Genomic DNA, 15,581 nt, shown 5'->3' with positions numbered 1-15,581 from the left:
TTCGTATCATGTACAGGAGGGGACTTGAGGATATTTCATTAGTGATGAATATTAAGGTAATAATAATAATACTTTATATTTTATCTATATTTTATAAACATTAGGACTTTTTTAACTTAGAATTAAATTTCTTCCATAACATATTAGAAGGAAAATGCTGTCTTTAAATGGATGTTCAATAATTTGAGCCACTGTTTTGTGAATAAAACATCCACACAGGGGATCCCTGGGTGGCTCAGTGGTTTAGCACCTGCTTTCGGCCCAGGGTGTGATCCTGGAGGCCCAGGATCGAGTCCCACATCAGGCTTCCTGCATGTAGCCTGCTTCTCCTCTGTCTGTGTCTCTCTGTCTCCCTCTCTGTCTCTCTCTCTCTCTCTCTCTCTGTATCTCTCATGAATATATAAATAAAGTCTTAAAAAAAACACACACACAAAGTGATTTAACCAGCAAATAACTCACCAAATGTTAGAAGTATGAAAGACCACAATTCTCTTTTCCTCTACCACACTTGGATTTTCTACTGTAAGCTGCCATAAATATTTATAATGTCACCTTTACCATTACTGAAACCCTGTGTCCTTTTTACATACAATTCTTCTTACAAGTCCTTGAGCAGAGGAGTCATTTCTTTTAGGAAGGTCAATACCACCTACCTTCTGAAAAAATCTGATATTCACAGCCCACAGTTTATATTATTATTTTTTTATCTAAACTAGGCTCAAATTCAGAGATCAAGCATGTTTTCTATATTTTCATTCTTTTTTTAATAATAAATTTATTTTTTATTGGTGTTCAATTTGCCAACATACAGAATAACACCCAGTGCTCATCCCGTCAAGTGCCCCCCTAAGTGCCCCTCACCCATTTACCCCCACCCCCCACCCTCCTCCCCTTCCACTACCCCTAGTTCGTTTCCCAGAGTTAGGAGTCTTTATGTTCTGTCTCCCTTTCTAATATTTCCACCCATTTCTTCTCCCTTCCTTTCTATTCCCTTTCACTATTATCTATATTCCCCAAATGAATGAGAACATATAATGTTTGTCCTTCTCCGATTGACTTATTTCACTCAGCATAATACCCTCCAGTTCCATCCACATTGAAGCAAATGGTGGGTATTTGTCATTTCTAATGGCTGAGTAATATTCCATCGTATACATAGACCACATCTTCTTTATCCATTCATCTTTCGATGGACACTGAGGCTCTGTCCACAGTTTGGCTATTGTGGCCATTGCTGCTATAAACATCGGGGTGCAGGTGTCCTGGTGTTTCATTGCATCTGTATCTTTGGGGTAAATCCCCAGCAGTGTAATTGCTGGGTTGTAGGGCAGGTCTATTTTTAACTGTTTGAGGAACCTCCACACAGTTTTCCAGAGTGGCTGCACCAGTTCACATTCCCACCAACAGCGTAAGAGGGTTCCCTTTTCTCCACATCCTCTCCAACATTTTTGGTTTCCTGTCTTGTTAATTTTCCCCATTCTCACTGGTGTGAGGTGGTATCTCATTGTGGTTTGGATTTGTATTTCCCTGATGGCAAGTGTTGCAGAGCATTTTCTAATGTGCATGTTGGCCATGTCTATGTCTTCCTCTGTGAGATTTCTGTTCATGTCTTTTGCCCATTTCATGATTGGATTGTTTGTTTCTTTCGTGTTGAGTTTAATAAGTTCTTTATAGATCTTAGAAACTAGCCCTTTATCTGATATGTCATTTGCAAATATCTTCTCCCATTCTGTAGGTTGTATTTTCATTCTTAAGAAAAATCATCATTATCCATATATCTGCAGTCAACATTCTTCCAAATGATTCAATTTGTTTACCTCATTTTCCCTGAAATATGCCTTAGTAAACTTGACTCTCACTACCTTTACTTCTTTTATGAGTTGTTTATACAAATTTATAATGAATGAATCAAATTTATCCTAGTTTCCATAAAAGAAATATGGATGTTTCAAATTTGCTAGGAAGTTAATAAACTCTAAAAGTAGCAACAACAACAACAGCAAAAATCTAACAATATGCAAATGACCATTTGACTGAACACAGAAAACATGAATCTGTCTAGTTTGGTTTGTGTAGCTACTATTTTGTTGCTAATTTTAATATGGGTTGCAAACATTTATTTAATCTATTGCACCAATAGTTTTTTGGAGGGGTACTATAAATCAAACTTGGCATTGTGCATCATGATACAAATTGATGTACAAACTTGAAAACAATATATATTTTTTCATTTGCATTAAGTATGCTATAATAATGAGAGGCTGTGCTAGCTCATATGGTATAATCAATCATATGTTAGTAGTTGGTAATAGTATTTATCTTCTCCCTGCAATCAGTGAATCCAGCTCGAACAGCCTTTCCATATAAGTATTGTCATCCCCTCAGGGTCATGAAGCAGATGGCCTAGCACTTTATTTAAGTTTTACAAAAGTTAGAAATTTGAATAGAAAGATATGCACAGTTTAGAGATGCAAGAAGCATAATGCTATAAGCACTCTCTATTCTTTGATAATACTGAAACTGACCTTTGATGTCCTGACTTCTTATTCAAATAATTTAAGTTAATCACTGCAATTGAGTTTTGCAGTTAAGGAGAAGTTGTTTAGATTTTTTAAAGCCTATATGTGTAAAAGGATGCTGTTCATTTTTCCTAGTTTGGTGATTAATTGAACTGCTCAGTGCTAATCTCTCAAGCAGAAAGTTGCCATTCTGCTGCATTTCCTGCTGGTATATAGCCTACAGTTGGTTTTGTTCTGTATTTCAACATTATGTTTGTGTAATTATTTCACATTAATGTTAAACTTTGTGGAAGCATCAAAGTATCATCTTTGCTAAAGCATGAAGAATATAAACACCAGCAAAAATAAGAACAAAAAGCATCATCTTTTCAAACTGTGCCACAAAGTACACTGCTTAATAATATTACCCAAATCTGGTTTATTTGGTAAGTGTTGAAATTGTGAAAGCATCTGTTTCTACACTTAAAATTTCAGGTACCTATCTTTAGAAGATAGTTTGTTGAAGTCTTGCCATTTATTCATTTATTCATTCATTTAAAAACTTATCAACATTTAGTGAATACCTGCTATAAGCCAAAAACTTTGTTAGATGCTAGGAGACATAAAGAGAGAGAGAGAGAGAAGGAAAAGAAGGGAGGATCTCTTCTCCAAAATAGTTTGTATATTAGAGGTTGGCATCTGATCTAATGGATTTTGAGTCTTTCCTTCCTATCCTAATGAATTAATGGAATTCAATAATTTTAAACCTAGGCTGATACACTACAAAGGTTTGGGAGTGAGTCAGTTCTAAAAGATTTGTTCTGGAAAGTGGTTGTTTCTGGATGGAGTTGTATCCCTACCAGCTATTTTAGCTTTCCTTTTCCTTCTCTCTTACACAGTTCAGGGTTCCCCTTGCGTAAATTATTACAGCAAATTGAATACAAATATTTTCTTGAATGTATTGATTTGATTGTTAGTAATTTTGATCATCTATGTAAATTATTTTTTTAAAAAAGACTGAATGCCTTATTCCTAAAGAAATAGAAAAGTTATATATAATAAACATGTTTTTTTAATTGCATTATTAATTCTTATTCACAAATGTACTAATTCATATAAAGAATACAGAACGGACAAACAATTTGTTATTCAGCCTCTTGAAATTCTTTAAAATTCAGAAGATTTGGGGATCCCTGGGTGGCCCAGCTGTTTGGTGTTTGCCTTTGGCCCAGGGCGCGATCCTGGAGTTCCGGGGATCGAGTCCTGAGTTGGGCTCCCGGCATGGAGCCTGGTTCTCCCTCTGCCTGTGTCTCTGCCTCTCTCTCTGTGTGTGTCTATCATAAATAAATAAATAAATAAATAAATAAATAAATAAATAAATATTTAAAAAACAAATAAATAAAATAAAATTCAGAAAATTTCAGTACATCTTTGAAGAAATTAGCATAATTTGGTGGTACTGGAGGCTGGGGAGAGTGAGTGTTTGAACTTGTTATTTATGTAGTTATTTTTAAAATCTTTTTTATACAGTTTACACATTTTTTCAAGTTCAGATTATTAAAACAATGTAGATTCTAATAGATTATAGAATAGTTTCATATTTTATTATAGAAGTTTACTTATGTTTTGTTTTTTTGATAGATTAAGTATTCATTTGACTTTCAGTGTTTACATAACATTGCATCTGCCACTCTTGAAATGCACCTTTTGAAATGCAGAAGTAAAGTTCTGTAAATATAAAATAGCTGCCTAATCAAGTTTTCATATCACTATCAAACTATTTTTTGAGATCAGGTGTCAAAACTAAAACTGCAAGTGAATTTTTTGAGACAGACTGTCTGTTAACTTTATTCGGAATGGCAGATTCTTTCCTCCCAGAAAATTACTTCCTTTTCCCCAAATAATAATAGGCAAATATATTCAATTTAAATTGGCATTTCCTCAGATATAGTTTAGTCGTTTAGACACCTGAGAGCTTCAGCTTTCGAAACCTATAAAAGGTAACCATCCTTTTTTGTGGGCTTGAAAATAGTCCCCTTAAAGACTTTGGCTCATGATACATTTCTTTATTATTCCTTATAGAATCATCAGGGCGTTCAATACTAGAATAATACATCTTTATAGCTTTAATTTGTATCATTCATGACTATTAATTTAAATAATTCTCATAAGGAAGTATGGATTTCTTGTATAATTACTTTGGAGAGTATTTTTTTATAACATTTATAAATTCACACCATGAATAAAGAATATTTTGAATGAAGATCTTGGAATTTCTCTGATTTTATTTATAAAATAAGAATCACAATATCTGAATTAAAATGTAGTTTTCAGCAGAAAACAAGACAATAGGTGACATGCTTACTATTTTGTCAGATATATAATAGAGAGTTAATGTAAGTCTATGTACTGATGTGCTGATTTGTAGTTCATCATGTGTGGAGCAAGTACAGATGGTGCTGTTGGACAAAATGTTGGAATAGCTTAGTATTAACTAAAGAAAAAGACCACACATATAACAAAACTTAGTTATCATTATGAGAATAGTGGTAGGATCTCTGTCTTTTAAATGAAAACTCTTGTCTGTACAACATAGAATTTAAGAAAAAGAAGGAAAGAAAAGTAAAGACAAGGAATAGCAATATTAATTACTTTTAACAGATTTCTGGTTAAACTTAAGGCTTGAAATGCAGTTGATGAGACACTGTTTAATTCTGCTTTGTGAGTAGATGATAGAGAATTACAAAGTGACCTGCTTTTTGCCAGATAATGTTTCTGGTGACTAGTGAAATGACATAGACTAAAGAAAAAAGACAGCGTTTTAAATGAGAAAAATCATTTTTTTTACGGTACATTAAGGATTAATTGACTAGAAATCCAGGATATTATACTGGATACAGCTGATGGCAGGTGTTATTTTATTTTCAGTAAATCTATATTTTGTAAAGATCAAAAATAAAGATGACTTTTAAAGATCATATGTGCTTTAAGTGAGAATAATATGTAATTGATCTAGAAAGGAAAAGAAGACACTCTATACCTGTAGATGGTCTTTTTTCTTTTTCATTATTCTGTAATAGTTCTTTGAATCAAAACCAAGAAATGCTCACTGCAGTCCAAAATTTATCTTGTGTCAAATCTTTTATTTCTGCTACTGTAAGAATCTATTGAAACCAATAATATGTTAATTACAAAGGCTTCATTGATTTAAGATGTTCCAAATAGACACTATGAAGCACAAACTGCCTTAGTAAACGCTGCCTTAAAACCCAAATTTATTCTGACCATTTCTATTCAAATTCCAGTTAGAACAGATGCTATATTATGAAAATATTATTTCATTTTTATTACTTCTACATCCACGATTGAGCCAAGTCTTAAAATTTAAGTCTGGAGTTGGGAGATGGGAAGTAAAGGAAGTAGAAAATATGTTTTTTTGAGTTTGACACATACTCATATGCAAAATAACATCAATTTGGGTAAAGAACATTGAGATTTTTTTCATTTGCTTATCCTGGTTCACATTTATATCAATAAAAAAGTTTCATCTTTATGAACACTTTGTTTAATGTTCTTTAACAAGAGAAATGTATGAATTGACACCAGTAGTTCTAAGAAATAACTGGGAAATATTTTCTTTTTAATGTCCTCTTGCTTTCTCTACTTGCTTTATTTAAAAACCTCACGTTTCATTGCTTGGAACAAAACATATTACACTCACATTGCAGCCATCTCCTGGGTACTCAGAGTACCTGAAATCCCCCTTTTCATGGCCTTTGTCAATGTTTAGACAAATATTTTTCTGAAATGTTCAACATAACACACTACAAAATTAACATAAATAAGATGCATTTAAGGCAATTTCTCCATTTAGGATTATGTAGGCATTAATGTATATAATTTAAAGCACTAACAACACCTACAAATGAGTTGATCATTTTAATGAACATGTACTTTTTCATTGCAATATGTACTAAGCACTAAGCAAATGCATTACAGTAATGAATACCTTAGCACTTACAGATAACAGCTCATTAATAGTTTTGTGTTTCTGTTACTGTATTAAAGCACTTCTAATTCTTTCATTTCTTATCTTATAGGAAATAAATGATGTGGATGTTCAGGAACTTGTACGAAGGTCAATTGGAAGGTTAACAATCATCCGGCAGACATTTCCAGTCCCCCAGAATATAAGTCAGCGATGTTTCCGTGGCAACCATCGAATATCTTCAACATTGTGTGATCCAAAGGATCCATTTGCTCAGAATATGGAGGTATAGTCTAAGTGCTACAGTATTTCTTTCAAGGTGCTTCATTGGCCAATTATAGAGAGAGCTCTTAACAGTTGTATTAAATTCAGAATGATACATATTTGCATTTTCTGAACTATTCTCTTCCCCTAGAAATTTAGTAAGTCTGATGCAGGAGTGCTAAGATTTTGTCTTTGATCTTTTTGATGTCATTATAGCAAAATATATACTCTTTTAATAAAAATGTAATAGGTAAATGTTATTTCCTTCTCAGCAAGTAGATCCATAGCCTTTACCATGGTATAATTTGCGATTGCTATTCCTTTTTTTTTTTTTTTTTGTAAGATTTTATTCATGTATCCATAAGAGACACACACAGAGAGAAAGAGAGAGAGAGAGGCACAGAGACACTGGCGGAGGAAGAAGCAGGCTCCATTCAGGGAGCCCAAAGTGAGACTTGATCCTGGGTGTCCAGAATCAGGCCCTGGGATGAAGGCGGCACTAAACTATTAAGCCACCCAGGCTGCCCAACGACTGATATTCCTTACTGCCAAATTCCAAATTACTAAATTTACTTGACTTTTCTGGCATAACAAGGACATAGACATTTATTCTTTTTTTAATTGGTCTACAGTTTGAAGACATTCATCAAAAATTACTTAGAAATGCAAAAGATACTGTAGTGCTACATAATCTTATCCAAATCAGCTGGGATATAATGGGATATAACTGAAACCTTTACTATTCAGAATGCAGCAAAGAATTTCAAAGTATATAAATAAAATCTCTGAGCAGCAAATAGAGAACATCAAGTGCCTGCTTATAAAGAGGTTCTTTAAATATTCACCTGGAACCTATGATATCTTTTTTCTTAAGGGAAATCAATCAGATTTTGTTTTATTTAGTTTTATTTCCCTTGCACTAGAAATCTCAATACATCAGTTTGAATGGGGTGTTACAAAGGCAGGCACATTGGCAACAGTTGGAAGCCATAAGGAGCACTTTCTGAGCAAGACAAGGACAGGAAAAAATACATTAATCAGATATACTAACTCAAATATCCCATCAATGTGGGACTTTTCCTATAAAAACAACTGTGTGTCATAAAATAGTTCCTAAGGGTATAATTGTAGTATGCTGCTAGCATTATTAGTTAGTATTTAAACAATAACTCTGAGGTAGCAATAAAGATTAAAGTAATGGTCAATTTCAGAAATCAGAAATATATATTTTAGGAAGCCATTCCTTCAAAATGTTTGGTATCAAAAATATTTTAGTGCTTAGATATGCTCAGTTTGAATGGTTTAGAAATATAACCCAAAGAGAACTAGTCCATCCCCAATAATACTAGATAAATAAGGTCATTTTTTAAAATGACTTCTTTTGAAAGACTTCTGCACATTTTTCCTATCTTTGATCAGCTTTGGATTTTTTTTAGATGAATTACTATTTACCTAAACGCTTCTTTGTACTTATTACCATTGTAAGGAGCAGCGTATCTTTTTTTAAAAAAATATTTTATTTATATATTTAAGAGAGAGAGAGAGAGAGAGCACCAGCAGGGAAGCGGTAGGCAGAGGGAGAAGGAGAAGCAGGCTCCCTGCTGAGCAGGGAACCTGATGTGGGGCTCAATCCCAAGACCCCAGGATCATGACTCAAGCTGAAGGCAGATGCTTAACCGAATCAGCAAACCTGGTGCCCCAAGAGCAGCATATCTTTACCAGGTAGCTAGCTCCAGAACCATTGCCCACAGAACTTTGTGCTCCCAACTAGGCTGTAGGCTCTTTTAGACTAGGTCTCCTACAGGACCAGGTATCATAAAGTCCATAAAGTACACGTCTCTCTCTATTTACTACATCACACCTACCATACTGTTTTGCAATTTCATGAATATTTGTGGTTTTGAATGTACTTAAGGAGAAAGCAATGGTTACTTTGAAACCTAGACAAGGCATGTTTAAATTCTAATGCCAGTCTTACAGATGTGCTTATTATGACCCATCTTTTCATATTAATTGGTCATGAGCATGCTTGATATGAAAAATGGAGAATCCTAAGTGGAGAAAAACATGGAAGAATTTTGATTAAGAAAATTTTGAAATATTAAGTGCTATCCCTGTAAAAGGAAGTTGTGGGAAATGTACAAATTGGGAAAGCAGAAAGTAACTACACGGTATTTTTTTTTTAAGATTTTATTTATTTATTCATGAGAGACACAGAAAGTAACTACACGGTATTTTTTTAAGATTTTATTTATTTATTCATGAGAGACACAGAGACGCAGGCAGAGGGAGAAGCAGGCTCCATGCAGGAAGACTCCAGGATCGCACCCTGGGCCAAAGGCAGATATTCAACCTGCTGAGCCACCCATGTGTCCCAACTACATGGTATTTTAAAGCACATCCACCCAAAAGCCTAATCCTTCTGATTCAGTTAATGAGTTTCTTTAAATCAGGGAATAAGTATTTTATTTATTTATCTTCATATCCCCCGGCCTATATGATGAATTAAGGATATATAGGAACCACCACTCCTCTTATCCCACACCTTCATCTTACGCCCATCAAACCCACAGATGGAAGAAAATAAGAAAATTTATTTTTTCTTTGAGGATTTGTTGCATAACAACTTCCATCGTATACATGATAGATTTTGACAAAATATTCGAAATTAAAAAAAACTGACAGAAACTTTTATATGTGGAGATTTATATAATTAAAAATAGAAATGCAGGGCTGTTGAATTCAAGATGTTCCACTAAACGCAGAGCGTTTGATATAGAGCCTTATCTTATTGAAAATTTTATCTCATGGAAGTTAGAGGAAGCAACAAGAATAATAAGAATAATATGCATTAAAAATGTGGGAGTAGAGGATTCCTTCAGAGAAATAATCTTCTTAACTTGGATCCCATAAAAAAAAAAAAAAAACTGCAAGTAAATATGACCACAGACAGACTTTTATCAGCAGGGTACTATTAAAAATAACTCAGAAAAGTAAAAGTATGAAAATATGACTCAAGTGAGCTCTAAAAATAGAGACCCAACTATTAAATAGAAACCCAAACTACAAAATCACAATAATCAGTACTACAAAGTAGGTATAGTAAGCCTACATAGAGGTCTCTGGGCTGTTATTTAATTTAATGTACATAGAAAGAGAAGATTTAGAAAGAACAAAAGCAAATTTTCCAAATCTTTAGATTGGTGTCAGAAAAACAAAAATCAGGGGTGAGTTGAAGTTGCAAAATAAATGTTGAAGACAACTTTTAGCTCTAAAAACAATTTTTACAATATATGAAGCAAAGAAGAGGAGCCATTCACTGCTTGGTGAAACTAATGTTGGCTTGGCCGCTAGTGAGAAAACAGAAAGGTTTAAATTTTTTTTCTGCTTTTGTTGTCTTCATCTGAGAACACTTGTTTTCAAATTGGAAAAGCTGGAGTAAAAGTTATTTAAAAAAAAATAAACCACTGGTTTACAAGGAGCAAGTGTTTGGAGATAGTAAAAGTATGCCTTACTGCCTTAAAAATGAGGCCTAAATAATAGTTAGAATAGTAAATGAAGCAATAGATCTGATCATGATTTAGAAATACTAGAGAAATACTTAAGAAGACCTAAAGACATGACATTGGTATTGTTCCGAGTTTTAAAGGGAAGGAAAAATATTCTGATAGACTTTTATATTCTAAATGTTGATATTTGGATAAACTGTAGAGTATGTTATTAAATATATGGTTTGGGATATCTTGCATACTGATTTTTATGTAGTATTTGACAAATTTTCTTATGGGATCCTTATAGGAAGGCATTAAAAAAATCGAGATAGATTGATGTCACACAAATATTTTCAATAAAGGATCCCTAAGAATAGAAGATATTCTATTAGAAATAAACACTATATTTTCAGATTTAAAAAAAAAGAAAAAGAAGAAAAGCTCAAAATAGATGAAAGTCTCATTATCCTAAAGTTATAACTTATGGGTTTATTTAAAATTAAAAGTAATATTTCAAATAATTTACCACTTTATTTTCCAAATCTTTTTGCAAACTTGATATGCCTAGAACATAGCACAGATGTATTTTTTAGCTTTAAGTACTTCTAATATCCATAACGTCTTTTACCTTCAATTTTGGAAATAATGGAACTAAAAGAATGTATTGATAAACATTCTATTCTTGAAGTGCAAGGAACTCTCTATGGTGGCATCCCAAAATACTATTCTTGGACGTTACATTTTCAAATGTTTTCCATTATATAAATAAAAGTGAATAAACTATGCCTCTCATATTTGTAAAAGAAATAAAGCTAGGAGAGAAAGCTTATGCCGTGTTATATAATCAGGATCCAAATTATTAATATTCACTAACTAATAAACCTAAAAGTTGAAATTTCAAAGAGATAAAGTATAAGTTCAAAACCATTACTGGAAGTCTGGGTGGATAAGACCTGGTTTGACAGCTGTTTAAGGTTATTAAGATGAGGGCAAATTTTGTTTGAACATAGCACAAGTCCTATTTGTTCTAAACCATTTTAATGTAATCTTGGTCTCCATATCAGAGCATTTTGTGGAGATTAAGAGAGATAACCCCTTATACTACTCTGTCCTAGTCAGATCACATCTGCAATAATGTGTTTGTTATGAGTTCTAAATTCTAAACAGAAACATCAAAAAACAAGAGAAAGAAGAAAAAAAATGCTGAGATGATGAGCAGTGTAGAAATTATACCAAATGATGAACAATTGAAGGAAAGAGGACGTTTCAGGGTGATGGGTGCTGTGAAATATTAGAAGGCTGTCATATAAAAGACATGGGTGCTGGTGGCTCAGTTAAGTCAGAAAACAAGCATAGTCACAGTAAGATAGAGAGAAATGATTGGTCAGATGATGGGAAAATGGAGTTTAAGATGTTAGAGGAGGTATGTGTTTGTTTCCAGTAAATAGTCATCTGTGTTGGTTGTAGCTAGAATAGAAGTTAAAATTATCTCTGTAGAAATTGCAGTGACATTTTTTTTTTTTAATCCTGAGAGATAGTTTAGAAGCACTGAGAGAGAGGAATCAAAGACTTCATGAATACAGAGTGACCAAGAGAACAGTAGGTGATGGCAGGTCAGTACTATAGCATAGGAAAGAGCACAAACCTCAGAACTGAATAGGCACTTCCCTGAGAAAGAAGTAATAGGAGGGGTAACAGAAGTCTCAGAGAATGTCATCACCCCCTTTTGAATCCATAGTTTGGAATGTAGGCAAATGAAGAGAGACAGTCATTTGTCGAAAACACCGATCACATATCAAGTACAAGGCACTCACGTTTAGGAGCCCCATGGGTGCTCAAGATAGATACTTCAAAGTTTGCAAAAGACACCGAGCCGTGGCAGTGTTAAGACTTGGATGGGACTCAAGTTGCCAGGTTTCTCATATCTTGACTCCTGTCAAACATAACCTGATGTCAAACCTGACTTTTTTGTCTTTGTCTTCTTTTATTTGACAACTATTTATCAAAAACTAAATGTGTACTAGGCTCTAGGCTAAGCCAGGAGGAAATAAACAAGGGAAACAAAAGTACAAAGGGAAACATTGGGACACTATGAGCCCCTATCCAGAAGGAACTCCTATTTATATTCCGGATATAAAAAACAAATCTTAGCATTATGATACGTTGTAATTGAGGCTTGTAACATGAACGTTAGGAGAGATAAAGAAGACTGCCAGATTAGCCTGGAAACAAGTAGAGTCCTGAGAAGTTGTTCAGTGTGGGATTCACCTAACTTGTGACCTGTGAATTAAATATTAGAAGTCAGCTAGTCAGAAAACGGTAAAGAGACATCAAAGAGTGCTACCCCAACCATTTCATATACACACTTAAAGCAATCAGTCTCAGAGGAAGAAGCCAAAGAGAGCTAGAGAGATAAGAACAAGAAAGTTTGAGGCAGTGAAGCAAGCATAGGTTGAAAGAGGCCAGATTATTGCAGATTATTCAGAAAATGTCCAAATGTTTTCCTTTTGGCTCTTCACAGTCTAATTCAAACTGAATTTTGATTCCTCAACTACTTTTATCTTCAAGTCTTCTTTCATTGCAGATTTAGCCATGCCCTCTAGTCTCTCTGACAGGGGGTGGTACAGGGAGGTGCAGGGAGGTGAAGGTGAGAATAGCCTGCCCTAATATTTCCTTATAAAGAACAAACTGGTATTTCACATAATGCACGAGAGTATGCAATGTCTCGTTAAAGAAAGGCCTGCCTTCCCTAAGTACTATGCATATATAATGATGCTTAACAAACACAAATGATTAAGAATCACCTAACAATGAAAGAAAACTCACAAGGCACTGTTAGGAAGTGCTTACTTACAGTTTTTCGTAACATTAAACTGTCATCCCAGTAGTTGAAATTTAGTGGCATTCTGTGATGTGGGCAGACAATTTCGTAAGATTCCTTAGTAATTAATTATAAGCAAATGGCAATCAACATATTATTCCCTTTGTTTTCAAGAAAACAACTATGCTAATAAGATACTTTTCAAAATCTGAAGAAATTTAAATACTTTAAGATGGATTTAACTTTCATAGTTACATTGACTTCTCTTTCTTTTTTTTTTACTTTGTGTTTTATTTTTCCTTCAGAGAAGTAAAAATGCAACATTTAAAATCTTTTATTGACTTTGGGCATCTCTTGGTGTTTATATTTTCTAAATAATTTCTAATTTCTTTGAAAAATAAACACCTTCTACAATTGACAATATGGGTAGAACTTCTGGCAGGAGTTAAGTGTAAGAGTGCAATAGAGCATAGCTGAAATTTTCATGATTCATTTTTTGATTTATATATAATGACATGATTACTTTGGAAGAAGAAAGCATTAATATAACATATATTCACAAACAGTTAGTAGTTTGTAGTCTTTGTCATGTTAATGAATTGCGATGCCTGTGTATACTTAGATAATTTTTGTATAGATCCTTGATATTTGTAACGTTTATGAATGGTGCTGTGTTCTCTCATTTTTTCATCACAAATCCCTATAGACATGCATATAGACACAGCTGGCCGCTTCCTTTTTCTTGTTACCTATGACACTCATTTTATGTAAGATCGAGTTGATATTTCTCCATCTGAATAATCAGAATGCAAAAACTTGACATCTTCAGAAAATGTATTATTCAGTTGGCCCTTCCAATCTGAAGCCCTTAGATCCTTACCTCTTCAGAGAGAAGGGCCAGTGATTTTCTAAGGTCTGACACTAACAGCCTCACCTCCGTCGAAACTTTTCTTTTTCATCTCCTCTTTCACACCTAAATAAGCTGAAAAAGCAATTGAGGCATACAATCAGACAAGACTTCATTGTCAATGGCAAAATTGCTCAGGAAATGAAAAAAAGAAACTTTTTGCTTAACAAATAAGCCAGTAAACCAGCCATCTCTGATATGAATGGCAGCTGAGCTGATGATTTTCTCCTATTCTCAATGGTTGGCATCCATGATTCTAATGATTACCATCTAATGTCGTTTCAGATTTCAAACCTTTACATATATGACACGGTGCTTTTGCTTGCTAATGCTTTTCATAAGAAACTGGAGGACCGAAAATGGCACAGCATGGCAAGTCTATCGTGTATCAGAAAGAACTCCAAGCCCTGGCAGGGAGGGCGCTCCATGCTAGAGACCATCAAGAAGGTAACTTATGACTAATGTTTCACTCTTCTGAATTTTCACGTAAAGGGGATACAATAAGTCTTTTTTTTTTTTTATACAATTTTTACTTCTTTATTCATGAGAGACACACACACACACAGAGAGGCAGAGACAGTCAGAGAGCAAAGCAGGCTCCCTGTGGGGGAGCCCGATGCGGGATTCAATCCCAGGACCTTGGGATCACGCCCTGAGCCTAAGGCAGACGCTCAACTACTGAGCCACTCAGATATCCCAATCAGTCATGTTTTGATGAGCTATTTTTTAAAAGGATGTTTTTCATCACCAGTGTTATCAGTTCAAAGTACAGAAATGAAATATTAACAGAAACAAGGTCAGAAAGCCCTTACTTACTTGCTGGGAAATTGTATGCAAGTATGAAGTTAGTGGTTGAAATATATTAAATTGCCTTGGTTATACCATTAGGATTAGAGATACTCAAATTATTTTGGTACCAGTCACAAAGTACAAATAGTTGTGGTTTTCTTTTTCTTTAATATCCACCATCAACTGAAAAAAATAAATTCAAGTCTTCACTGTGTTTTGATTACATGATACATGGTAAGATACTAGAGGAGATGATCTTTAATTTATCCTATAATAAAGATATAATTCATAAACAGTTAATATTTGGCAGCATTCATGAACTATTTGAGATATTTGGTGCATTCTTCTTCTTCACTGTCAGTGTGGTGTTTAGCCTGGCTGTGACCCGCTTTGGCTGAGCTACATGTTCCGTTCCCGGGAGGCACTTTATGCTGTTTAGCTCCTCTCAACGGTATAAACATTCTGCAGTTTATTAGCCTCTTTGTCATGTCATCCTTGCTGGCATTTTCCGTTTGTCTCACACAGCTTCTTGGATTTAAAATGAAATGATTAATAAAACAAACAAATTTCTCCTGTACCCTTTACACAAAGAAGACAGACATTTGGAAGTTTATGCTCCTTATTTTACCCATCCTTTTTCTCTCTGATGTGTTCACCTTTCTCTCCTGAAACAAAAAGAGAAGCAGGCAAATGAAATATGAATGTATTTAGAAAAGCCAGAGAAAAATTTAAAAATTTATCCTTAGAAGTGAACTAGATGTACAAAAAGACTAGACGTGGAAGAAAGAAATGTTGCAAATGGAGAATAGCCTGGATCTTTCTC

General features: G+C 34.1%; 1 protein-coding gene and 1 long non-coding RNA gene across 4 annotated transcripts in view; one reads left to right on the top strand and one right to left on the bottom strand.

Moving 5' to 3' along the window:
• The window catches only part of GRID2 (glutamate ionotropic receptor delta type subunit 2), a 1,471,756-nt gene that overhangs the window by 903,093 nt on the left and 553,082 nt on the right, over positions 1 to 15,581 (top strand). For all 3 annotated transcript variants that reach the window (XM_038582129.1, XM_038582130.1, XM_038582128.1), the window contains exons 6-7: positions 6,599 to 6,772; positions 14,255 to 14,416. In XM_038582129.1, the coding sequence (XP_038438057.1) occupies positions 6,599 to 6,772; positions 14,255 to 14,416 (336 nt within the window). The remainder of the gene's footprint in view (positions 1 to 6,598; positions 6,773 to 14,254; positions 14,417 to 15,581) is intronic.
• LOC111093609 lies at positions 3,775 to 6,702 on the bottom strand. The gene is made up of 3 exons (XR_005382848.1): positions 6,520 to 6,702; positions 5,539 to 5,662; positions 3,775 to 3,832 (listed from the first exon to the last, which is right to left on the bottom strand). It is a non-coding gene; the product is annotated as an uncharacterized LOC111093609 (long non-coding RNA).

This window comes from Canis lupus, chromosome 32 (assembly GCF_011100685.1).
Source record: "Canis lupus familiaris isolate Mischka breed German Shepherd chromosome 32, alternate assembly UU_Cfam_GSD_1.0, whole genome shotgun sequence".
NCBI lineage: Eukaryota > Metazoa > Chordata > Mammalia > Carnivora > Canidae > Canis > Canis lupus.
This window is presented reverse-complemented; position numbering and strand designations above follow the sequence as displayed.